The sequence below is a fragment of the Manis pentadactyla genome, chromosome 11, assembly GCF_030020395.1.
Source record: "Manis pentadactyla isolate mManPen7 chromosome 11, mManPen7.hap1, whole genome shotgun sequence".
Lineage (NCBI taxonomy): Eukaryota > Metazoa > Chordata > Mammalia > Pholidota > Manidae > Manis > Manis pentadactyla.
Genome location: NC_080029.1, coordinates 49,131,820 through 49,158,999, shown reverse-complemented (window position 1 = coordinate 49,158,999; position 27,180 = coordinate 49,131,820). Strand labels below are relative to the sequence as shown.

Here is a 27,180-nt window from a genome sequence, read left to right as displayed (position 1 = left end):
CTTTATTAAGAATATACTATATAATAAATAAACAAAATGTGTAATTGACAGCTTAAGTGATTAGTAAGGCTTCTAGTCAACAGAAGGCTATTAGTAATTCAGTTTTGGGGGAGTCAAAAGTTCTATGTGGATTTTCAACTGTATGGGGGTTACCACCCCTAACTTCCACACTGTTCAAGAGACAATTAAATATCTTCTTGGACTGCTGATATTCAAGGTGGAGGAAATGTGCAGTTCTATAAGAGAAATAATGATATGTCACAGAGTGTAAATTAGGTGGGTAAGTTCAGCTGTAAGTAACAAAAATGTCCAGAATATCAGTGACTTGAAGAAAATGGACATTTCTTTTTTTCTTATATTCAGGAATTTGAAAAATAGTTCAGGACTATAAGGGACATAGGTCAGGGACATAGGTGCCTCTCTTTATTGTTTGGCCTTGAGTAATTTTCATTCTCAAAGACATCTCATTATAAGAGATAGTTGCTGGAGACGTAACATCTAAATTTGTATTCTAGACAATAGGGAGGAGGAAAGGGTATCTTCAGGGGCACTTCTGGGAGGTCATGTGTATCACTTCCTTTATGTCACATGGCCACAACTATCTGTAAGGGAGATTTGGAGAAATGATCCTTACTGGAGGCAGATGTATGCCACCTGAAATTCAATAGTTCTATGGCTGTAAAAGGAGGGAAATGGAGATTGGAGGTCATTGTTGAGACACTCCCAGATGATGCTGATTCTGTGGTCTGCGGACCACACTTTTAGTAGCCAGGGACATGGCTTTTGAAGAGTGCTTGTTGAGTGGGATTGTAAAGAGAAGGAATACGCACCAAATCCTCAGATGGGTCAGAGGTGGAGCAGGGCAGGATCCCACCTTTACACAGAACAGAAGAGCTACAGTAAGCTTGGAACTTGGCTTTGGGAGGGGAAGGTGAGATTAAGGCAGTGGGCCCTGCAACTGGCCTCTAGACCTTCCAGAACTTTTGCTTTCCCTGTGTTCTACTTTCCATCATTGTGTAGTTCAGAATTTTACAGGTGTGAATCAGAGGATGCCAAAGGGGTCTGTAGAGAATGTATGTGATGGGAATATTGGAATTTTATGGCACTGACTGCTGTAAATATTCAAGTTTTGAAACTATTCATTCACCTTATAAAATTGTTATTGAGCATCTGCCTTGTGCCAGGAGTTATGCTAGGTGCCGGGGATACACATAGCCTGCATGTATGAAATTTTGTTCCAAATTTGACATGTACATCAAAAACAACAAGCATTCCTGACTCACAGAGTGCAAGACTATAGGATTGTATGTTAAACACTATAGCCCTCCTGCTTAAAAAGTGTTTAGCAGGTTACCACCCAATGCCAGTCACCCCTTACCACTGCATTAATGAGCTGGTGTTCACTAAGTAATTTGTGACTGCTGGGGTGGGGGGCTCCTTTGGGAGTTCTTATCCTCTTTGACACTTAGCAGGCAGGGGAGTGAAGAGCAAACCCCACCCCACCCCTCACAAATTCCTTTGTCTCTCACACTATAAGGAAAGGAAGGAGTCTCCTGTGATATCAATTTTTAATTCCTATGGTTGTCTGTGAAGTAGGAGAGTGGCTGTTTGGCTTCCTTGGTACATTTGTGTATGTATTAGCATTTATTAGCAATTAAACTTCTATGTTAGTCTATAAGCCATAATGCTGATGATTAATTGTCTTTTTAAATGAATGCATGCCAACATGTCTAGAAGCCTGACAAAGGCAGTATCAAATAGATGCATTAATAAATAACATCAGTACTGCGGTGTTTGCAAGCTGAAATTTTTTTAACTTCAAAGAAGAGCTTTCATTTGTGTGATCTCATCTCACACTACATGTTATTATTTTAAAACCCCTCTCTAGAGGCAGGATGTTCCATGCAAGCAAAGTGAGGAGGGGTGAGGATAATGAAAAGCCACCTCAGGCTACCCACATCATTTGGCACCCCCACCCAGCATGCAAGTTCATCCAGGTCCTCTGGGTCTCCCTGTGCTTGTTTAAGAACTAAACACAAAGATGAAAAAATACACTAATTTCAAGCTGTGCTGGGCACACACACACACACACACACACACACTCTCAGGCGTGAACAGGGGGACTAAGGAAATGAGGCTACTTTCGGACCATCTTTGGAGATTCTACAATGAGCAATAGATTCTTGAGACTAATGTCAGGTATCCAGAAAGCCCAGAGGTGGGAGCCTTTGGTCTCTTGGGACTGAAAAGCCAGTTCCTGTTTACTTTATCTACAGCTCCACTTATTTTGCTGTTGTCTTCCACAATTTCTCCAAGAGCATGCCGTCATTTTCAGGAATATATTTTTACATATTATCAACTGGTCTTTTAGCTTTTTCTGGCTTCATCTGGAGTAAAAAATCCCAAGCCATTTTTTTCCCCTATGGCTGGAATGTGGACTGTGGAAGTGTCCTTACTCTGAATTTGCTAGAGGGGCATTAAAAAAAAAAGAGAAAAACTCAAGTAGGAGTCAAGGAAAAATAATCCTTGATGGTGAGATTCTTCCCGCCTCCCTGTTCATATTGTCCTAAAACCAACCGCAGTGTTTCACTTCACAAAAATTCAGGCTGTCACCTTCCCTCGAGTGGATGCTGTAAAGGTTGCTTCAGACTCTCCTATCTGGATAACTTATGAGATTTCCAGACACTGTATGTGGTGGTAAATTTTTCTATCCTGATTACTCATTAAGCAGAAATAACTAACCTGTGATTAAACTATTTTAATTCTTCAATTTTCAAGAGTAGGTGAAGGGACTAGTGATGCGGTCTGCAGCTGCCAGTTGGCCCCACCACCTTGCCAGCACAGCCCTGCCCCTGAGAAGCTCTGACACAGGTTAGTTTCCTACTAGATGCCAGGGGCCGTTGGGGAATTAGCCTCATCCTGCCTGCTCTTCTGAATAGTGTAGCCCGTGTTGTGTGCCTCTGCATGAATGCAGTGGGCACTCAATAAATCATGAAGGAATGCAGTTTAACGTCCATCGTTGAGCTCTCTGGGTCTCTGTTTCCTCTGTGAGATGAGAGTATTGGCAAATGATTGCTTATGTATCTTCCAGTTTCAACAGTCTATGGGGCCTTTTGGATGGCCATTTAAAATGATCTCATCCTCAAAGCTGTTTCTAAGCAACAGAACAGTACTTCCCTGGACTTTTTGCCTGATCTTCAGCTCACAAAGATGCTTCTCACTGAGCCTGCAGAATCCTATGACCTGTAATACATATTCATTTAGTATCTGGTGATACGTCTCAGGTTGTTATTTATTTTTTCATGGTGTGGGTCCTGTCCTTACAATTAGACTGTAAGCTTCTAAAGCCAGATAACATGTTCTCAGTGAATAAATTTATTTATTAAATAAATAAATATCACCTCAAAAAATCATCTTAACTCTATCTAGAGGGAATTCTGGGCTTAAGGAAAGCATAAGAATCAAGGGTGAATCCTAAGTTTGTGGTTTGGGAAACTTGGTGTGTGGTGATGCTTTTTTTCAAGATTGGGAATCCTACAAGAGGAAAGGGTTTGGAGGAGGCAGGAAGGGTGATGGATTTAGTGAAAAGCTACATTCTATATGTCCTTCTAGGAGATTCTCAAAGAACATTAGCCAAGTAATGATTTTGAGATGTGAGATCCTGGCCAAAGGAACATATTTTATTGCATTTAGTCCAAAGCTTCCCAAATAATTGAACATAGTTTTGGAAATACTGGTATCACAAGAAGGGAAGCAGTGCTAGGAAGGATGCCTGCAGAAGAACTAGCTTTTAAGGAGTGATGGGAGGAATTTGAAGAGGAACATTCAGAGAGGTAGGAGGAAAATTTAACCTTGGGCTTTAATCCCAGTTCAGTCCTACAGATGAGTCCCATCCGTGCCATGGAACAAGGGAGCCCATGGGCTATATCTAGGAATGTGCAGAGTTCTTTGGAAGAAAGAAGGCACAAAAGCACTTGAAATTTCGACTCTCATTATTCTTTTCTTCTCAAAGAAATCACCCCTTTTGCTAAAAAGAAGCCCATATAAGCACTCCCAAGTTCAAGTCCTGAGAATAACCCACCATTCATTGTTGTAACTATAATGAATCAGATCTTAAGGTAGGTCTGACATAGGCAAAGACAGTGCCAAACCTTAACATAAACATAGGAAAATAAATGTTCTGCTGAGTGAGGTAACTCACTCACTCCCTATCATCTGGGATTATCCTCAATCTTCCCTTTAATGTTTTCAATCTCAACAGCATCAGTATAAACAGAAAATCTCTATTTGTGTTTGGAAAACTAAGAAAGGGGGAAGAAGATGAGCAAGGGGAAATGCAAAGTCTACACAAAACTCATGCTAGTGAGATTGTGCAGTGGTGTAGCCACTTTGGGAAACAGTCAAGCAGATCCTCAGAAAATAATACATAAAATGATTGTATGAACAGCAAGGAGTATAGGGCTTGCTTTGGGGATGATGAACATGAAAATGTTCTAAAATCAAATAGTGGTGATCGACACACAACTCTGTGAATACACTAAAACCATCGATTTGTACACTTCAAAGGGTGAATTTTATGGTATGTGAAATATATCTCAGTAAAGCTTCTATTAAAAAAGAAAATGCTTTCTTTTCAAGATAACATTTTTCCTAATAGTGGAAAACCAGTGATTTTTATTTGCTACTTCTTCCATTCCTCAAATGCTGTATTATTACCATCAGTTGAACTCCACAGCTGTGTGGCAACTAAGAAACAATCAGTCTCAACCCCATTCCTTTTTTTGAGAATAATTTTAGATGGTAAAATGAATCTATCTCTAATTGAGATTTATTTTTCTACCTGAAGTACAAATAACATCTAACTATTGGTTTCTGATGTATTTGTACCCATAGCTTTGTTTTGACATTTACTACATCACACAGGACATGTTTGTTCATATAGTTTATCTGTACATTTCTTAGATCACTTTCCCAAAAGTTACGTTTGTTGAGGTATAATTTACCTTCAGTCAAATTCACCCTTGAAAGGTTTCCAATTCAATGAATTTTGGTGAAAGATGATTGTCATGGAACCACCACCCCACCGGAGATATAGACTATTTCCATCACCCTGAAACGTCCTCTCAGGTCCCCTTGGCGTCACCTCCTCTCCCCACATCCAGGACCTGGCACCCTCCTCCCCCATCTGATTTCTGCCCTTAGGGTACTCTTAAATTCCTGCTCTGTGTTCTTACGACTTGTGCTGAGATAAATCCACCAGGCAGGATCCTGCTTTGTATCCCAGCATGAGTACCTGGGCCCTAAAAGTTATTCAGTAAATAGGTGCTGAATAAGGACTGAATCACTTGTTTTTTTTGATTCTGTCAAATCATACTGGAGACTCTGCTCTCTGATTTCCAGAATGCGGCATTTGAAAAGTGGCTATTAATGTTGGGGAAAGCTTTCTGCCAGAGTTTTAATTTACACAGTCTTTAAAAAAAAATGGGTATGGTCACTTCAGCATTTTATTAAAAATAATAATAATAATAAGGGAGAAATGTGGGATTCACATATAAATCAAGTATAAAAATCAAACGAATAATCATATCCCCGACGGCTCGCGCTGCCCGGCGATGGGGCGGGGTAGGCGCCGGGTGGTGACGCGGGTCCCGAGCCCAGCGCAGCGGCTCCCGGGGGCTTCGGGTCCCCCGGAGCTCCGCGAGCTGGTGGCTCTCTGGACGGCCCGGCCTCAGCCTCATCCTCAGCCCCTAGTCTGGCCAGCAAGAATGGAGGGTTTGAATTTTCAGGAACTCATATTCCTTTGAGGCTTGTGAAATAGAGCTTGCAGAAAGATGGTTCGGGTTCCTGTACCAATCCTTTACCTGCCTTGACCATTTTTTGAACATGCAGGATAGGTTTTAAATATACTACTTATAGTGACAATAATAATCGATATTGTAGTCTTGGGTGCGCCCTCTTAGGACGAAGGCCTATCTGTGTAGTGGGAAATGCATGGAAAGCCAGCTCCCTGAGTGTGACCTCTCTAGGGTGTATTTAGGGATCCTTCAGTCTAAAGATGCATAGTACATCGGAACCGTGACTTGGCATTGCTTGTGCCAAGTTCTTACATCCTTCAAATCTGAATGTGTATGTCAGCGGGTTTTTATCTTTCATTCTCTCATGAATTCTTGGTTATTTTAAGCTACCTGAATCAACTGCCAATATGTTATATTAATAACCAACCAGTCCCATTTGCACTGAACCAGTCGTAAGTATTGGTTGGGGACCTTGGACCCAGGAGGCTCGGATATCTTATTTTCCTTTGTCAGAGTGGTGAGGTATCAGCATTTTTGTTTAGCTTTCTTTTCTTTTCCTTTGTTTTGTTTTGTTTAATTATTTCTGATTACAAAATATACAAGAATCATGTCCAGACACAGGAGACTTCACTCTGGAATGAAATGTCTGAGGGATGAACACAAACACCCATCTTCTGTTTCCCATTCCTTCTGTAGCTCAGGGCAAGGGGCAGAGAGCAGCTTTATGGGCCCTAGCAGTTCAGCCCCTTGGCCCACTTCTGTGTTGAGTTTGACCAGTCAGACTGACTGAACTTCTCAAACTTCTCATTCACAGGCCTTACCTCCCTGATTTGGTTGTTTCTGGAAAAGCTGGCATTTGCTGCCTTCTCTTTCATGCTCTCCATAGAATTGATGGCTGATTATTTCATATTTATTTGGCAGAGAATCAAAGCTGTGTTTCCTGCTTTTAGAAAACAACCCACTTTGTTGATAATGGTGTGGGAGATGGGAATGTAGGGACCCTCTATTACCTGCCTTACTAATTGCTAAAAATATGTCTCAAGAGATGCTCACTGAAAGAATAAAATACTAGCACTTTTCTTCATATGAGCAGAAAATTATTTCTCTAATTTAAGATGTGCTGAGGCTGAGACAGAGACCAGGATCTACCAGCCTGAATCCTTTTGTTTCTTGGAGTCAGGTTAGTTTAGATCAGCAAATATCCATGGAGGGCTTGCTGTGCCCCGTGCCTGCTTGTAACACTGGATCTATTGTGATAGGTTGTACGACTCAAGGAGAACATTTAATATATTTTCAATGTTACTTTTTAATGCCTTGGGGATCTATTTATTTATTTTACAAATATTTCATCATATGTAGTTGGTACTTAAGATGGATGGACTGAGGAGAGTAAATCTTCACTTGCAACTGGTTTTCTTCAAACTAGAAAAGTGGAAAATGTGCTCAGGAAAGAAGTTGGGGGAAGCCAAAGGGCTATTTCCCCCTTCCTTTCTTCCTATTTCACTCCAAGTCTTTACATTTCTAGACAGTGCTTAGAAAATCCCCATGAGCAGGCTGATAAACTTATTCCTTCTTTTCACAGTATTGGTCAACTACTATGTATTAGGTGCTGGGCTAGGCCCTGGGTACATGGTAGTAAATAAAACACATAAATCCCTGCTCTCAGGACCTTACATGGATTCATTTTAAATTACAATTCAAAAAAGAGACCAACAACACCGGAAGACAGTGCAGCTCAGAGAAGACAAATAGGGACTCTGTGGCATCTTATTACACTGATGGATGGACAGTGACTGCAATGGGGTGTGGAGGGGACTCGATAATAAGGCTGAATGTAGTAACTACATTGTTTTTCTTGTGAATATCAATGATATCTTAATAAAAAATAATAAAGAAATAAAGAAAAGAGACCAAAAAGCATTGCTTCTTTCTCCCTTATGGGAAGCATATGCCCCTCTCAGCCACCAGCCCTGTGCTAGATGAGTGCTCTGTATGCCATGCGGTCCTTGTCAGTGGGAAGATGGGGCCAATAGTGGGAAAACAATCAGAATGATTAAGGGTCCAGCTGAAACCCTGGTTGAATTTAGGAGGGGTGAAAAGAAAGGAAAGGTTGCTGTGGAAAGATGTCTAGATGTCAGGCTTTGACAAGGAAGAGACACTTGAATGGATGTGAAAGGGCATAACTTGGTGCTTGGTGGTTAATCTGCACTGGCTGAATGAAAGGACACACAGGATGGATGTGCAGCATGTCTTAATGTTTAGAAGAGCTGTCTTGCCAAATGCGGTTAGAGCTGGGCTTCCCAAAGCTGGTACGTCTGAGTGGTCTGTCCTGCAGCTGAAGCTCAGGTTCCATCAGGTAAGAATCACTCAGTTAGGTCCTATGGCGCCTGTAGATGCTGTGCAGTTTCAGCCACAGCTGATCAAAGGGCAGGCACAAGAACAGCAAAGCCTCAGGGTGGCTGTTTGATGTGGCTGGCTGTTAGCGGGGACTGGGCTGAAATTGCATCCTCCACTCAAATAAGGTCTAATAGCCACTGGTGACTTTTGATCCCCTACTGCTCTAGGGTAAGTCAAATTGACAGCCCCCTGTTAAAAGAAGCCTCTGTGCATTATTGATGCTCTGAGTGATCTGGTCACTCTGTTCTCTTCCTGCAGCGCTTCTCACAGAAATGCCTTGAGCTATTTGAGAGAAGGGCCCTGTATGAATTATTCTTTAAAAACAGAAATATATTTCCCTCTACAGCCTCTGCTTCCCAAGCACCCTGCTACCTTCAAAAGATAACTTAGTGGGAGATTAACAGGCAGGGTAGCGTGAGTTCAGAGTCAGGAGAAAGAAAGCAAGAGACAGCCCTCTGGAAGAAGGCAGAGGAATTCAGAATGTGTTCAGTTCTGCCCATTTGGCTTGATCTGGGGCTCAAAGTGGCTTCTCTGGGTTTTGATTTTTGTTCTAAAACCAGAACAACCTTGTCTTCTTCCTACCCCCTTCATAGAGGCTATTTTGAAGTATTATGAAATAATCATTTTCATTTTTTTCTTGCTGATCTTATGAGTAGGCAATTGCCCATGTCTGATGTATTTGAAAAGCCATCCACTACCCACAGCCCACATCTCTTTTCTACTCCCCACAGAATTGCTGGAAACTCATCAGAGGTTTATTATCTTCTCCCTTCATGCCGTTCCAAACATATATAAGTGCTCTGATTTTTGAGTTGTTAACACTTGAGGGAGAATTCTTTAAGATGTCTTTCTTTGATGACTATGGGTTCAGAAGTTTTCTGAGAAAAAAGAGGCAGAAAGGAAGAAGAAAATGGAAGGAAGAAGGACCCTGAGAGGGGCAAGCACACAGAAAGGGGAAGGGGATCCTGAAACAACTTCCTCAAGGAGCTGGCTTTACCGGAGCCAGCCTTGTTCCAGGGGTTCATTTTTGCTTGCACGGATGGCAGGGAGAACTCCCGGGACTGTGACAGCTCACTGCAGATAGAACTCTGGGCTCAGACACCTGGGTACACATGGCTCTGCTACTCATCAGCTGTGTGACCTTGGGAAGGCTACCTAACTTTTCAGTCTCCTCATTTGCAAAGTACAGGCAATAACAGTTATCTTCTAAAATGCCTCTTGTCTAGCAGAGAAGTCAGGGCACGGGAAAGAAACAGCTCATCAAAAATGCTTTCCGGCCTCAACCTCTTGGTTTGCTTACACTGAGCAGTCTTCACTGTGATCGCTCACAGTGGAAAAAGGGATTATTCAGTGGATGCTGTGAACAAAACTGGAAGCAGGTAGTGACACTGACCTCCTGTATCCTTTGTTTCTCACAGGTAGGAAACACTCAGTGTTCATGAGAGATGTGGCTAGAGAGTGGTGGCACTGGTGGCCTCTCATGACAAATCATAACTTGCCTGCAGATCTGGTAATGACTTCCGGTTTGGGTGGTTTGTGTCACGGAGAACAAACAGTAAACAAGATCGCACTGCCTGCCGCGTCCCGTGCCCTGACCAGGTCCCAGCCCTGCTGTGGCCAATTGCTAGGCCTTTGCCTGCTCTCCACCCTCTCATGGTTTGTACCTCTCATCAGGGATGCCACATCAGATGTGGGCATTTTTCTCTCATTGGCTCATTTCTTCTGGTGATCATTTGTTTACTGCTTTAGACTAATAATAACAGTTCACACACAGAACACTGAATTGGGGCATGATTAAAACTGTTAAACAGTGTGAATCTATGGGGCTACACTGAGGGAGCAAGCCTGACTCGGGGTATCCATGTCCCTTCCCTCCTATCTGGTCTTACCTGGGCCTTCTCAGCAGCTGGCTGGGGCCCTGGCTTACTGCTTCCTCTCCGGCTCTTCCTTGGTGCCTGTCCTGCTCTGCCCTGACTACATGTAGTTCTGTAAAGGATTTTGCTTAAATGCCAAGTTACCTGTAATTCCCAGTGTTAGTCTTTGAAACCTAAGACAAAACTTGGACTGCTTTTGAATACCTTGTTTGTTTTACAGTATCTTGCAGATGTTTTCCACACTCCTGTTCAACACTTGGGAGAAAAATTGCCACTCTCTATGACAGCTTTACTAGTAAATCAGTAAAAAAACACATTTTCCCTCCTCTGATGAACACGCTAATTTTTAAACATTTTTGTAAGTAAATCTTTCATGCCTTTGCCTATGTATTTTTTTCACAAAAAAGAACTCACTGCCCTTAAAGTAGTGATGTAACAAAAAAGACACGTCAATTATAAATTGTGGCTAGACTTAAAAAGTCTGAAATGTATTTAATATTGGCTCTGCAGTCTAGCATGAATCCTTGCAAACTGTTGGGAATAGGAAACTATGGCCTTGTGGGTGGGGTTTCAATGCAAGGACTCGGTCTTCAGTTTAGCTGTTAATATACCTCACTGCTTACTGTATTCTCTGCTTTTTTACTTCCTCTTCTTACCTATGTCCAGAGAGAGAGGAAGAAAGGGAGAGGCTAATGTGAGGAACCTATTTCCCCATGTTTTTTCTACTGGGTGCTGTGTTAGTCACAGTCCTTAGTGTAACACACAGTCCTTCCAGCACCTGAGTAATGCCCTCAGCTGCATGCACCCAGGCATATGTTGACCCTGGAATGCCATGGCCATGGCTAATGATTAGGTTTTACTTAATGGAAACAGTAATAGTTGACTTAAGTAGCGCAACACTCATTATTTTCTTCTAGATCCTATTGTTAGGGGAATGGACTCCTTTGCTTTTAGCTAGAGACAAGGATAAGGACTGAATAAACCTTCGGCAGGCTAGTCCTCAATTATAAAATAAAATACTTTTCTAGGAATTTAGTATAGTAACTTGTGACTTAGAAATATGTTAATCATGAAGTTAATTATCTTTTTGGACTGTGATTGAAAGATGTGGAATTTGATTCTAAGAGTTGATAATGAATTCTTTCTAGGCAGAGCACCATTTCTTGGGGATTTAAAGAAACCAGAGTTGAAGATGCCTCACACCATGAACTTCGACATCAAAGCGGAACCCAGGGTGATTCTGGGAATCGGGTGAGTGCACTGTTTGGACACTGGGTTGCATGGTGGACATGGTTTTCATGTCACCAGGGAAAGGGGGAGTCGTGCTGTGTTACTTGCCCGTGGAAAGGTTGGTGTTCTTTGGAGCACCTGGAAGCTGTTCCATATACCCTCCCTTTGCATTGCTATTTGATCTTCTTGAATTTGCTTTTCAGGGATTTTACTTTGGGGTGTGAAGTCTTCTAGGTGGGGCCTTGTACTCTGGGTCTCTCACCTGGCCTGGTGGCCTCTCTTCTGCCTCACTCCACACCACCGTTCCCACTCTCCTCAGACGCACTGGCATGCTTGCCTACGAGCCACACTCTCCATCTGTCTCAGAAATGGTCTGCCTGCTACCCTTCTTGCTGCTCCTCTGTTCCCTCCTGTTGACTAGCTAACTGCCTACTCATCTTTTATGCCTTATTTTAAATGGTAATTTTCAGGGAAGCCTTTCCTTACTCCCCTCCCCATTTTAGGCATATATTAGTGGCAAATTGTGTTTGTCATTTATTGCGTTTATTCTCACTGTAATTAATAAATAACTGTGTGATTATTTGGCTAATGTTTGTCTTCTTTATAAGACTATAACTCCTATAGGTGAGAGACTTTGTTGGTGAGTTTTCATTGCCTAGCACCATGCTTGGCCCAGAGAAGGCACTCAAAAAACACTCTCAAAGTCATGAGCATGCTGTCGTCTTTTTCGCCATGCCAATCTCCGTATTTTCTTCTGTTTGGTCCTCCTTTGCCCTTGGCTGCCAGTGTCCCAGGGCCCTGTTTTATTTTTCAGCTCCCTGAGCTTAAACATGTGATCAAAGACTGTTTAGGAACCGGTATAGATTCATGTAACTTCTTCCTCATCTTCAAGGCATGGCTCCGCTAGCAGTGTTGGAATTTGAAAAGCTGTTTGCTCTTTGCTTTTGCCCCATCAGTCCTCAGCTTGGTGAGTCAGTGTCCTCAGGACTGGCTTCCCTAGCTGGCAGTGATATCTGTCTCCTCAGAGGCCCTAGGGTTTGGTGTCAGACTTTCTGCCCCTAAATGATGAGAGGATGTAACTCGGCCAACTCTCCTAGTCCCCTTGTGATGTGTCATATGGCAGTGTTTGAATTTTTGAGGTTCATTCATTAGTTTAACAAAGTGGAGGAACTGGAGCTCAGATAGGTGTTTGAAATCACAAAATCACTGGGTTTTTTGAGTAGAATTGTTCAGTTTCTACCTAAACTGCTTTTCCTTTAAATTTTTTCCAACTTGTTTCTTCAGCCACAGCAATATTAGGTGGCAAATATCTATTATCTTTTACTTGTTTCCACCTAGTGGACTGTATTTCAATGGGCTGCACCTAAGGATTGCAGCATTGGGAGACTATTAGGTGTAGGAGTTGGAAGAACTAAAACAGTAAATGGCTGAAAGGGGTTGTCTCTGTGTATGGAGGAGGTAGGAGGAGGGCAGTAAGGGTTTTCATTGTAAGATGTCTGTGGTCTTATATTTTAAGTTTTACCATCTGCATATTACTCAGTTAAAATTATATATATATAAACATATATATCTGATTGACATTAAGGAGGGTTTCAGGCTTTGGAAGGATGGAGAATGGAAGGATGGAGTACAGAAAGGAAAATTCTTTCTGTACGTGTTTCTTAAAGCCTTACCTTGCTTGTAGGCACACAGGTCCCAGCTGCCGGGGAAAGAGGCTGAGGGGAAGGCCTGTTGCTGGTATGAAGCAGCCCTTCGTGACGGCAACCTGATTACTGTTTATCTTCACGGCAGTGCAGAACACAGGTCAGTGCCTTTTCTTGGATTTTTTTTTTAAGAGAGGGAGAGCAGTTCACCCACATGGGGGATGAAGGGCAGAGCTCAGTTTCCAACACTGTAAGCAAGCCCCCACGTTTTTTTTTTCCCCTGTGTTGAAATTTGAGGGTGTTCTGGCAATAGATTCCCTTATAAATCTATAAATTCTATGTGTAGAATAATGTGGACCCTTAACTGAAGGGGAGATTAATGTCTAGAATTTGGATATTGATTTCAAAGAAGGCAGTGATTCCCTCACTGTCTAAGAGTGTTTGATACGGACTGAACCCATGCATGATGGAAGGGGAATAGGCATGAGATAAGGGGAAAAAAGCGAGCTATTTCCTCATCAGTGGTCTTTTCACAAAACTACATGGAGATTGTATGTAGCACAAATGCTATTAATCCAAAGTATGGAATTCCTACAAGACATCACCTGGAATTCTGACCACAGGCACTGGGGACCATCTGACTAATTCTAGTCTAGGATACTGATGCTTCTGTCCCCTCTGGCATCCCAACCCTGCTATGTAACAAAGAACACCTCTGGGAGGGAGGTCTGGCTCTTTGATGTGCTTCCAGAGTCTTCCGTGGGCCTGTGTGAGTCCAGGGGATGATCATCAGCTCTGATAGCACCGCTTCAGCGTGGGGGGAGGGTAGTGCCCCAGAGACCCACAGACCTCGCTCTGTCTCTGGAGAGACGTTTCAAACTAAGTGACAAGCTCTGGAATCTGCCCCTTAGCTCCCTCACCTATGTCTCTTTTTCTCACTGTCTTTTTCTATCAGGTGATGGCTTTCTTAAGACTTGCCTTTGCTCAACGGACTTTCTTGAGGTATTCATTTTAGAGACACATTTACAGAGATTTCCCATGAAATTCAACATTTTTCAACATTATTTATCGTAGTTCTGATTGTGCAGACTTGGGCATGGTGTTACAGGTACTTACTTATAGGATTATATGGCTATGTCCGCCACTCTGTGTGAATCCACTATTGTCCTCAGTTATCCTAGATTTACTGGCTGTTAGCCCCAGCTTCTTCCTGTCCCCTACCCAGAAGTCTCAGCTTGCTATCAGAAATACTGAGTTGAAAGGGGGACAAATGTGAGGTCACAGGGAATCTTGTTGAAAACAGTGGCTCTGGAGTTGGGATCCATAGAAGCCCCAGAAGGTCCATGAACTCTCTAAGATTGTACATAAAATCTGAAGTGTGTATACTTCTCTGAGAAATGGCTCCATAGCTTTAACCACATATTTGAAGGGCTCCATGATGCACTAAAGTTTAAGAAACTTGGCTCTAAGACAAAATTCAAATGGTTTTTAAAGAATCCTCTCCTTTTTGAATCTTTATCTTTCCTTAATATGTTAGTATGTTTTGAAAAACATGTTCCTTGTACTTCTAAGGCTGCGAGTCTCTCTCCATCACCTCACCTTGCACTTAATTACAAAGTGGACACGTTACAGGAAGATCTTAGTTTAGTGAGCATGACTACAGTATCCTTTGTTCTGAAAAGCCAGTTCTTCAGGAACTTATTTTCCTTAGCTTCTATAATTATTCTTAGAAATGTTCTGCTGTGAAGAGAAAGGAGATGAATTATCAGTAATTCATCAATGCTTATATTGAGAAGCACCAGATATCCGGGTGTCCAGCACTCACTCAGAGGAACTAGCAGTATTGGGGAGCCATCCATCACTCATTCTGACAAACTGAGTAGGCTATGACACCAAAAACATTTCCCTTTCTCCTAGTTATTTATTTCTCTAACTTGAAAAAGAAAAGCAAGAGTTCAGATGATAGTAGCATGATAGTGATTTTTATTGAATTTGTCATTGTAATTCCTAATTCTTGCTCTTTTTTTTTTTTTTTTTAACCACCCCTACAGGGCAGCTCCTCACAGACTTAAGCTAGTAAAGGTATATCTGAAGAGGCCTCAAGGCACAAATTTTATGTCTCCATTTATTCTCTTCTGGGCTCTAGTCAGATCTTCCTCAGCAATCAGCATGGTTATCTACTGAGAATTCCCCAGGGTAGGTTTGGTGCCTGAGGCCCAATGTCCTACAAGCCAACTTCTCTTCCTACGTTCACCATGGGGTGTTAAAACATGTGAACATCTCTGTGTCCCAAAACACTTTCATGAATTTATTACTAGACAGAATAGAGGACACTTTGTGTTTGCTTTTTCTGAGAGCTGGGGGTTGCAGTGAGAGACTACATTAAGTGCAAAAGTCGCTCCTGCAATAAACCACCTTTTCTGTAGTACAGGATAAAGACACAGAATGAGTGCTTTTAGATGTCATTCAGGCTGCGGCTTCAGCTCCATAAAAGGTTTTGCAAATGGGATGGTGGGCACCCTGCTCTCCTCACAAGCCTGCTGCATGATGTGCTTGTTGGAGCAGCCCCTGCATCCTCCCATGTGAGAAAGTAAGTGGGCTTTCTACTCAGCCATACTGACTCAGAGATGGCTGGACAGCCATCTGTTGGTCATCTCCCACAGTTATGTCATCTCTCTCTCTCTCAGAGGGCTGGGCTGCTTGCCCAACTGACCACAGGACCTCATCTCTCCTTCCCAGCTCCCACCTCAGAGCTCTTTCCTGATTTAAGAGTACTAGTCGGGTACAGAACCCCCAGCACCTTCTTCATCCTCCTCCTCTATTCAGACAGGAAGAAGCTCCTGTTCTGTCTGTGCCCCCACCCCGATTCCTGCCTTCTTAGAGCAACTCCTGTGGTGTAGTGGTGGGCTGGATGCAGTTTTGCCTGGGAGGACGTTGTCTATTAATTTTTTGGTTTGTTTTCTGCCTTGCATCCAACTCTTTGCACTTCCCACATGAAGATGGTGGACACATGAATTTTTTTCCCCTGAGAACATGTGTTTTTTTCCCCTCCCACTCTTGGCAAAACTGAATTGTATGTCCCCTATGTGCACAGCAAAGAGAAGAGGTGTAGGTGTAGGGGTGAGAGGTAGCCAGATCATTTTTGTGGCACTTGGGATGGGAGGGGAAGGTAGGATGAGACTTCTTCCCTCAGGCAGATTCTGGATATCGGGGGCCACAGTCATTATTTCCCAGCTTGACCAAATTTCCTTAGGCTTTTGTTCTCTCCTTTGGAGAGGTGATTTCTTTTAAAAATTAAATATTCATTATTAAATTGTCCTCCCTCACTTCCCCTCTTTGCCACTGATTCATTCATTCTTCACTTCAATCATTCAGTATAGCTATTTTCATTTATTTGTATTACCACCTAGTCTTTATATCTCTAGATAAACTGTTTATATTACTTTGATTATATCTACTGCAATTTTGTTGTTCTTTTACTTAATACTATTTAACATTCTTCCAGTCATCAGTTACCAATTTAAAACGTAATCATTCTCCATTATATTTAGACTATATACTTATAATCTATTATATTTATAGTCTATATTTATAATCTTTACTTAACTATTCCCATTACCCTGCATGCTTAAATGCTCAGTGTCTTAAGTAACTTTTTTTTGGAAGGAATGCAGTTTAAATAGGTATTTAAAAGTTTCATTTAGTTCCTCATTATTAGTCAATTCGTGTTTAAAAGTTCCTAGTGAGATTCAGCCTATGTTGAATCTATGCTGTGGTGGGGGAGCAGTGCTAGGACTCGAGCGGACCCAGATGTCACTCTTGCTTCTGCCTCCAGCATTTGGGTGACCATGAACAAGGGACTTACATGCTTCAAAGCGCAGTTTCTTTATATGTAAAGTGGGGACAGTACTCACCTTGCAGGATTATTGTGAGGATTTAGTAAAGTTTTAAAAGTGCACAGTAAATTTTTGTCCTTTGCTCTCTCTTCTCTTTGTCTATCATTGTAATTAATTTCATTTAAAATTATGTTTTTTTATTCTTTCCTCATTTATCTACATGAAGTTCAGCAGTGGTTTCATGTAATCAACTGATCTTTATTTCTGATCAAAACCCCTTTATCTGTTCACACTTAATATAAATATATCTTGCCATTATTTGATTGCTTCTACTGCAACTCTGTGTAGTGTCCTTATTCTCAAGTGAATTCTTAAAAAAGATATTTACTAAGTACCAAGATATTTTAATACATCATCTCAAGTAACTTCCCAACAATCCTGAAGGCAGTCACTATTGTTTTTCATTTTCCAGGATACTTACCTATTTAAGTGTTAAGTGTCTTGTCCAAGGTCACATGGCTGGTGAGTGTCACAACCAGGGTGTGACCCAGGCTGGGTGGCCCTGCTCAGCCTGCTGTTATGTTTCTTTCCACCTGAATCTAATCTTCTCAAGTTTGAAGTCAAACACCACATTTCAGAAATATATATTTCCCCTACCTATTAGGGGAATGGTGGCTCAGTGAGGCTATGGAAGTATTCAGGAGGTTATACCACCTTTTCTTGTCCACATTTTCTAATTAAAGTGGTAATAGCTCCTTTGTCATCTAGATGCCAAGTGACAGTGTGTGCATAAAATGAGAGTTCCTGGGGTGGAGCCAAGATGGAGGCGTGAGTAGAGCAGCGGGAAATCTCCTCCCAAAAGCACATATATTTAGGAAAATATAACAAGGACAACTCTTCCTAGAATAGAGACCAGAGGACTCAGGACAACATCCAGACCACATCCACACCTGCAAGAACCCAGCGCCTTGCGAAGGGGGTAAGATGCAAGCCCCAACCCGGCGGGCCCTGAGCGCCCCTCACCCCAGCTCCCGGCGGGAGGAGAGGAGTCGGAGCAGGGAGGGAGAGGGAGCCCAGGACTGCTAAACACCCAGGCCCAGCCATCCGCACCAGAGCGCAGACACAGTGCATGCGTGGGGTCCTGGATACTAGGGAAACAGGGCAGCAAGACCGGTGAGCAGGTCCCTGAGGCCGGTGCCTGGGGACAAAGAAAAACGAGCGGCTTTTTTTTTTTTAATTATTAATTTAATTTTTTTTTTTTTTTTTTTGCGAGTGCTTTTTGGAAGTCTTAAAGGGACAGGGACCTCAAAACCGGACGGAAGCTTCCCAGGACACTTAGTCCAGTGGCAGGGAATCTGGGGATCTCTGGGCACTCTAACCCCCTGGGCAGCAGGGAGCACAGAGGCCCCTCACGGAGATAAATAGCCTCCCGGCCGCTCCCCCCTCCAACACGGCTCCACTATATCTGAGCAGCTGCCCGAGCCAGGCCACGCCCACAGCAACAGCGGAGATTAACTCCATAGCAGCGGGGCAGGAATCAGAAGCCCTGTCTGCGTGCAGCTGCCCAGCACAAGCCACTAGAGGTCGCTGTTCTCCCAGGAGAGGAGGGCCACAAACCAACAAGAAGGGATGTTCTTCCAGCCGTCACTCGTGCCAGCTCTGCAAACTATCTCTATCACCATGAAAAGGCAAAATTACAGGCAGACAAAGATCACAGAGTCAACACCTGAGGAGACAGACCTAACCAGTCTTCCTGAAAAAGAATTCAAAATAAAAATCATAAACATGCTGACGGAGATGCAGAGAAATATACAAGAGCTAAGGGATGAAGTCCGGAGGGAGAATACAGATACCCGGAAAGAGATTACAGAAGTGAAACAAAGTCTGGAAGGATTTATGAGCAGAATGGATAAGATGCAAGAGGCCATTGATGGAATAGAAACCAGAGAACAGGAACGCATAGAAGCTGACATAGAGAGAGATAAAAGGATCTCCAGGAATGAAACAATATAAAGAGAACTGTGTGACCAATCCAAAAGAAACAATATCCATATTATAGGGGTACCAGAAGAAGAAGAGAGAGGAAAAGGGATGGAAAGTATCTTGGAAGAAATAATTGCTGAAAACTTCCCCAAACTGGGGGAGGAAATAATCAAACAGACCACGGAAATACACAGAACTCCCAACAGAAAGGACCCAAGGAGGACAACACCAAGACACATAATAATTAAAATGGCAAAGATCAAGGACAAGGAAAGAGTTTTAAAGGCAGCTAGAGAGAAAAAGGTCACCTATAAAGGAAAACCCATCAGGCTATCATCAGACTTCTCGACAGAAACCCTACAGGCCAGAAGAGAATGGCATGATATATTTAATGCAATGAAACAGATCTACTGTTAAAAGAACATATGGGACGTGAACAGTTCCCAGGAATGTGTTGTTTTAATTTGTCTGATTTTTCTCAAAATATTCAAATTCAGTTAGACAATATCTATCATATCATTGATAAGTTTTCACAAATGCCTAGGGTGCCTAACTGGTTTTCTTGGTTTCACTGGATATGGCTGGTAATTGTAGGTCTGCTTTGGTTATGTAGCTGTATTCCTATTATGTTAATGTGTGCATGCAATTTAATTAGTAATTTAAAACCTATACACGCTTATGTTACACTACAAGAAGATATGTCAAAAGAAATAATCAATCTTCCCATGTTTTCTTCCATCTGCTACTTCTATAGCTTCTCTTCTTCCTTCATAATTACAACCCCTAAGTAGAATTCATGCCTCATATCAAAATTACCGAGTATCATAATTCTTCAAAGTGGTAAAGATACATCAAGACAAATGCTGGGCATAGAAGCCACAGGGCATAAATCTGCAAAAAAGTAAAAAGCTAACCTTTTCAAACAATATTGCTTCTCTTTCACTTGCCAACTTTACATTTCCCTGTATGGCCCCGGAAGATGACTGGTTAGCCAGAGACGGGTAAGATTCCTCAAGGGAGGAACAACCTAAGACAGGCACAGTCGCAGGGGGGCCATCAGGTGAGAAATTGGGGATCAACAGAGGTGAGGCTTAGAACCTCACCCCCCCGTTCTGAGAGAAATCTTCTGCATACGTGGATGTTTTGTTGCTCTTGTCTAGCTTGGATTAATACTTAGTCTATAGGCACACACCTGATCATCTACATTTGCCCTCTTACAGCACTAAACTATGTTCTCTACCTTTAGCTTGCATCTACCTACCACTTCAGCATTTTATTAAAAAATAATAATAATAATAAGGGAGAAATGTGGGATTCACATATAAATCAAGTATAAAAATCAAACAAATAATATTTGACCTGATTGTTTATAGTTCATAATGCATGATCAAAACCGAAGGTTTCTGTGATGACTGCCCTTGTACTGTTCACCATGTAAGAACTTATTCACTATGAAAGAACTTGTTCACCATGTAAGAACTTGTTCGTTATGCTTCAGAAGATTGGAGACTGTTGAGAATAAGGCTTGGGGTTGATTAATGATTGTGCATTGAGTCCCCTATATAGAATTTTATTGTTATTAACAACCATTTGATCAATAAATATGAGATATGCCCTCTCAAAAAAAAAAAAAGAGCAGTATTAGAATGGAATAAGACACTAGGGTGTTAATTATGCAAAACTCTCCTATACATGTAAAAAAAGTTTGAGATGGAATACGGAAAATTTAAATACTTTGTTATTGTAAAAAAAATGAGAGTTGCTGTGGCCAGGATTCTCACCTGCCCGTGGTTGACTAGCTCACTGCACACCTGTGGGCAACACATGGTTGTTGACTCTATAAAGAGCTCCGCCCAGTGCTCTGGGTGTGACATGGTGTCAGGGCTGCAAGGCTGCAGGAGAGCAGAGCAGAGGCTGGAGTGGTGGCAGCGCCAAGGACAGAGGCCCAGAGGACGGTTGTGCGGGACAGCTGTGTGGCAGAGAGGCCCAGAGGATGGCTGTGCAGGCAGAGAGGCCCAGAGGATGGCTGTATGGGACAGCTGTGCAGGCAGAGAGGCCCAGAGGACAGCTGTGTGGGACATCTGTGTGGCAGAGAGGCCCAGAGGATGGCTGTGTGGGACATCTGTGTGGCAGAGAGGCCCAGAGGATGGCTGTGTGGGAAGGCTGTGCAGGCAGAGAGGCCCAGAGGACGGCTGTGTGGCAGAGAGACCCAGAGGATGGCTGTGTGGGAAGGCTGTGCAGGCAGAGAGGCCCAGAGGACGGCTGTGCAGGATGACTGTGTGGCAGAGAGACCCAGAGGATGGCTGTGTGGGAAGGCTGTGCAGGCAGAGAGGCCCAGAGGACGGCTGTGTGGGATGACTGTGTGGCAGAGAGGCCCAGAGGACGGCTGTGTGGGAAAGCTGTGCAGGCAGAGAAGCCCAGAGGTTGGGCTGTGCAGGCAGAGGGGCCCAGAGGCAGAGATTGGCTTGCTGTAAGCAGACTCACTCTGAGTGAATGGGATTTTAGTGACTGACCTGCCACCTGGAAATGAAGTTGGATATAACCCTTTCACCCCAAGAATGTTTTGCTGTCAATTTCTTTTGTCACATTGAATCCACAGCGAACTTGCCCGGGGCTGAAACCCATTGGCAAGACACGGTGGCTTTCATGTCTTGTCTGATGACTACTGAGGTATGTGTTACCAGTAGTTTGCCAAGATTTTTCAGTAAGCAGAGGGGTTTTTGATGGTCCTGGCTTTAGAGGTGTAGTGATGTGTTTGCCTTTCCTTGCTGCCAGGGTTCAGGGACTCTATGGGCATGCCCACAGAGGAGGGACTGACTGCAGATGCTCTCTGTGTCTATGAGTGGGCCAAGGTGAGAAATGGTACCACCCCTGTGCATCCCTGGGGCCACTCTCTGGGTACAGGGTGAGTGAGGTCTGAAGATGGGTCCTTGTGTGAGTCCTTGGGGCTATAGTGCCCAATCAAAGGCAGTGGTGAGCAGGGGAAGCAGCATGGAACTAGGAGACAGAGACTCTTCTTCTCTGGTTCTTCTACATCCCACAAGTGGCTAGAGACAACTGGCATCTCAGTGTGTCTTGTTTATAACACACGTGAGGGTTTAGCTCTATGGTTATCTGTAACACTGAAGCCCATTCCAGAACCCAACTGAGTTTTAAAGAGAAAGATTCTTAGTTTAGGGCTAAGGGAACCCCAAAAAATCCTGTGCAAAATTTGTGTCTATGTGTATTTTCTAATTAGAGGGTTCAGAGCTTTCATCAGATGCTCATACTGGATGTTGCATTTTGTATGATTTACTTGAGTATCAAGTCACTGCTTCATATATGTACTAATTTCCACTGCTTTACAGAGTTGCAACAAATACAAAAGTACTGGAAGAAAAAGGTACTATGAGATGCTTACATGGTGGAATTTCTTGGCTTGAGTTGGGAAAATAAAACAGTCAAGAGACTATTATGCACACTCTGAACACACAGATACCTAAAGCACCCCAAATTTAGATGGTTTCTGATAGTGTAACAAGCTTTTTTCTATTAAATATAAAATAGCTGCTTCTCAAGGTTATGAAATCAATACTAGGAAAAGCGTTAAAATTACCTTTGACATAACCCTCTCTGTAAAGTGATAATGTGACTATGGAGTAATTTGCATTACAGGAGAGGGAAAGAACACATTATGAAATATATTCAAATATATTTAAGTATTACTACATGTTGTCTTGCCAATGGGTTTCAGCCCCAGGTGAGTTCGCTATGGATTCAATGTGACCAAAGAAATTGACAGCAAAACATTCTTGAGGTGAAAGGGTTATACCCAACTTTATCTCCAGGTGGCAGGTCAGTCACTAAAATCCCGTTCACTCAGAGCAAGTCTGCATGCAGCAAGCTGGTCTCTCCCCTTGCGTCTGGGCGCCTCTGTCTGCACAGCCGTCCTCTGAGCCTCTCTGCCTGCACAGCCGTCCTCTGGGCCTCTGCACAGCCATCCCACACAGCCGTCCTCTGGGCCTCTGCACAGCCATCCCACACAGCTGTCTTCTGGGCCTCTCTGGACAGTCGTCCCGCACAGCCATCCTCTGGGCCTCTGTCCTCGGCACTGCCACCACTCCAGCCTCTGCTCTGCTCTCCTGCAGCCTTGCAGCTGTGCCACTGTTTCACACCCAGAGCACTGGGCGGAGCTCTTTACATAGAGTCAACAGCCATGTATTGCCCATGGGTGTGCAGTGAGCTAGTCAACCAGGGCCAGGTGAGAATCCTGGCCACAGGAACTCTCATTTTGTCCACACATGTATAATTACATATATATAATTACACACATGTTTAAGCAGGACTGGCTTTCTTTAGCCCTTTGTATGTAATACTAATATCAGTGTTTCTCAAAGTGTTCTGAGAACTGCCTGTATCAGAATCTTCAGGGAGCACTTGTTATAAACACAGGTTTCTTGAATCCTGTTTTTATAAATTAGTCTCTTTGAATAGGACCAGGTGATTTTGATGTGCATTAGAAGCTTGTAATCTCTTGCATTATATCTTACATTTTACTTGGCAACACAGGTCAGGCTGAGTTATGAAAACACTTTAAAGCAAGTCACCTGCTATATACAATCTTAATTACTTATAGAAATAAAACAAGCATTATTTTGATAACCCTCTAAGCTCTCATCTCTGTCTGTGCATACCTCCTTCACAGTGTTGACAATGATGTATATCTGAACTAAATTCTCACATAAATGAATATGTCACTTCCTGGATAATTCAATGACCTTAGAACACTCTAATTACATTTACACCCCCAACATATGAATACTTACTATCATGTATTTTAATTTCCTCTACATTACACACTCCATAAAACATTATTATTCTTATATTAATATAAGTCAGTATTTAGATTACTTTGTTCTTTATTACTTCCAGCATTTCTGTGCTTCCATCTGGGACTTTTGTTCTGCCTGTGTGTTGGTAAAGAATTCTCTCAGTTGTGGTCTGAAAAAGTCTTTATTTCATCTTCATTTTTGAAAGATATTTTCACAAGGCATACAGTTCTAAGTTGGCAGTAACTTTACTTCAACACTTTGAAGATGGCATCCATTTTGTTCTGGCTTTCACTGTTTCATTAGAAGGTCAGCTGCCAGTCTTACTGTTGCTCCTTTGAAGTAATGTTTACTTTTTCTTCTATTTTTGAGATTTTTTTTCCCAGCATTTTTACTCTACTTTGATTTTCCTAGGTTTGGGTTTCTTAGTACTTATTCTGCTTGGGGTTCATAGCACATTTCAGCTCTGTGGCTTGATGTTCATCTGTTTTGGGAAAAGTGTTGGTCATTATATCTTCAAATACTGTGCCTACCCCATTCTTCACCTTCTCTCCCTCTGGGACTATAATTACATGTATATTTAAAATCTGTTCCCATACTCTATATGTCTCCAATGTTCTTTTCTGGGTTTTCCAGACATTTTTCTCTTTGTGCTCTAATTTAAATATTTTCTTTTGATGTATCATAGTTCATTGTGTAATATATTTAATTAAATATTAACATTTTAATAAATATTTTACTATTGTTATTTACTCTAAGTTAATTTAAAGTCCACATATGATAACTCTAGTATCTAAATCTCTATTATTAGCTGTTTTGTATTGTTTTGGTCTCATTATGCCTTTTTTGTATGTGCAGTTACTTATGATAAAATGCTAGACATTGTTTACAGAAAACTGTAGAGATGATTTGAGACTAGGGATAATATTATTTTCTTCCAGACAGAATTACTCTTCTCTTGAAAAGCAGTTATAGTAAGGGGGAAAATCACCTTAATCCAATCAGGGATTGAACTAATTTGAAGCTGGGCTTCAGCCTTTGTGAAGGCTGGTTTATTTCTAGTTCACCATTGCTGCCAAGGTATAGTCCATTAAGGTCACAACAAAAAGCTTGAGAAACTTACTAGGGTAGTCCTTCTTGTCAGACAATGAACTCTACTTTGTCCTTTTGGTCTCATGAAAATGCAGAAAGTTCTGTCTACTTCTAAGCCTTTCAGTGGCTTTTGAAGTTTTAACTGCTTTCAGGGGAAAGGCAGCTCAAAGTCTCTTGGCTTTTTCTATGTTGGCACTACAGAATCTCACTGATTTAGTAGCCCTCAGATGTCTTCAAACATATACATACATATATGCATATCCCCATCTCACACACATTTTCTAATTGTCCTCAGAGTGAGTATTGACCAACAAAACCTAGTCGGCCTCTGGATCATTCTTAACAATGGATTGTAGAACACTCTCCCTTCCTGTAATACTTTGCTTTCTTAAATTATCAGGTCAAGAAAATCTGGTTTCAGAAGAAGGTAATGTTTTTCAGTTATCATGTACATATAAATCTGTGTGTGTATGTGTGTGTGGGGGCTTGTTAAGAAAGCATATTTTTACACCCCTCCCCTCTGACCCCAAGATTCTGTCTTTTAACATAAGTCTGGTGTGGGGCCCAGGAATTTGCATTCTTAGTAAGTTTCACAGATGATTTTGATGCAGGTAGTTCACATGCAAAACCTGGACGTCCCCTTATTTAGGAAAGGTAGTATTTAAATATGATAGGGGAGTTATTTCCTTTTTATTACTTTCAAGGACCACCAGTTGGTGCTATTATCCTGGAAGCTCCATTTACCAACATGTGGGTTGCAAGTATCAGTTATCCCTTGCTAAAGGTATCTGATTCATTTTCACAAGATGTCAAAGTGTAGGCTGTTTCCACACACTTATGCTTATTAACCATATTCCTTTTTTTAACTAGTTTGATATGTTTCTAAGTTATTCTAATCTGGTTATTAGCCAGTTGCTATTAAAGGGGGAACAATGGCTTTTTGTAGTCCTTTTATTTTCTTCCAATAGATTGAGTGGCTTATTAAAAGCCAAATCTTCCCCCCACTTAACTGTATCTCTTTTTCTTTTACTGTTTTTTCATAGACTTGTCTTAGGTTTATTTATTATTATTATTCTTTTTTAAAGTGAAAAACCTCTCATATGTTATTTTTTGCCCTATGAATGCCGGCCATGTACGTTTCATTGTTTTATGATAAGAAAGTCCCTAGAGAATTCAAGAAGCTGCCAAATAGTTTTACATAGTATCCCAGAGAAGACAATCTTTCCATGAAAATAATTAGGCAACAAGATGTAATTTTTTGTCTATTGTGTAGATTACCCTAATTTTATAATGCCTAATGCTCAACTGCTACAGCCATACCTCCATATAAGTGTTAGCAAATGGTGGGCAGAGGGAAAGAGGAAGGAAGAGAAAGAGAGAGGTGGGATTCTTAGAGGAAATACATGGCCCAAATTTTAAAATTATTAATTTTGGAAGGCATCTTAGGGGTACTTTAATCCAACTGTCTACTTTTGGAATCTTTTGTATAATAAATCATTATCTGGAATTTGTTAACTATCTCAGGAAAAGGTAGTTCATTAATTCCTGGGACAGCTAGTTCACAGAATCATATAATCTTGAAAATGCCTGTACTATCTAAGCTCCAACTCAATTATAGGAATCCTTTCTAAAATCTAAAATACTGAATGTTGAGTAATTTAAGATTTAATAAATAAAACATTTTCAACTGATTTTAGATAATTATTCATTTTAAGATAACCATTAATTGAACATATTACTGTAACTAAATCATTAATAAATGTACTGACTTGTAGATATATTTCACTATAATCTTTCCATGGTTTTGCATCATTTTTAGAATTTTATTAATTTTGAAATTTATCAAATAATTATAAACTGAACATCCATATAACCAATATTTAAGTCTAGAAATTAGCATACTAGCACCCCAGAAGTCTCCTATATGTCATTTCCCAATCCAATAAACCTCACCCTATTTGTAATCCTTAGCCTGAATTTTATAGCAATCATATCCATGCTTTTCTTTATAGGGTTACCACCCATGTGTGCATCTCTAAGCAATATAATTTTGTTTCTGAACTTTATATATTACTCATAAAGGAACATATTCTATTTTTTCAACCAACATATATTTGTGGGATTTTATCTATGATGTGTAGCTGTAGTTTGATCTTTTTCATTGTTGTATGGTATTTTATTGTATAAATATACTATAATATATTGTTCTTTTCTATTGTTTATGAACACATAAGTTGCTTTCTATTTGGGATAATAACATTGTTGTTCTTAAGCATGTATTCTGCAAATATATGTATCCTGGGAGTGGAGGATACCATAGGAGTGGAATTTCTGGATATTAAGGTATGCATATATTCAGTATATGCTACATATGCCATTTATATGTAGTTAGAGTGCCAAGAAGTTTTCCAAGGTGACTTTACCACTTTACTCTCCCACCTACTGTGTATGAGAGTTCCCATTGTATCACATCCCTGCCCTCATATTGATATGTCACTGTGGTTTTAATTTGAATTTCCCTG

The 27,180-nt window shown here is 41.5% G+C and overlaps 1 protein-coding gene across 11 annotated transcripts in view; it reads right to left on the bottom strand.

Annotated features, from left to right (window-relative positions):
* Positions 1-27,180, bottom strand: part of PYGL (glycogen phosphorylase L) — an 87,010-nt gene that overhangs the window by 18,795 nt on the left and 41,035 nt on the right. For 2 of the 11 annotated variants that reach the window (XR_005031233.2, XM_036917645.2), the window contains one exon: positions 23,732-24,050. The exons of 4 other annotated variants lie outside the window; for them this stretch is intronic. Coding sequence is in view for 5 of the 7 variants with exons in the window: in XM_036917645.2 (XP_036773540.2) it covers positions 24,047-24,050 (4 nt within the window). In the remaining 2 variants the exon portion in view is untranslated. Of the gene's footprint in view, positions 1-61; positions 237-3,221; positions 3,244-13,063; positions 13,113-14,440; positions 14,680-23,731; positions 24,051-27,180 lie in introns of those variants that run through there. 5 more of the 11 variants (XM_036917546.2, XR_005031234.2, XM_036917633.2 and 2 more) reach the window with 5 other exon arrangements.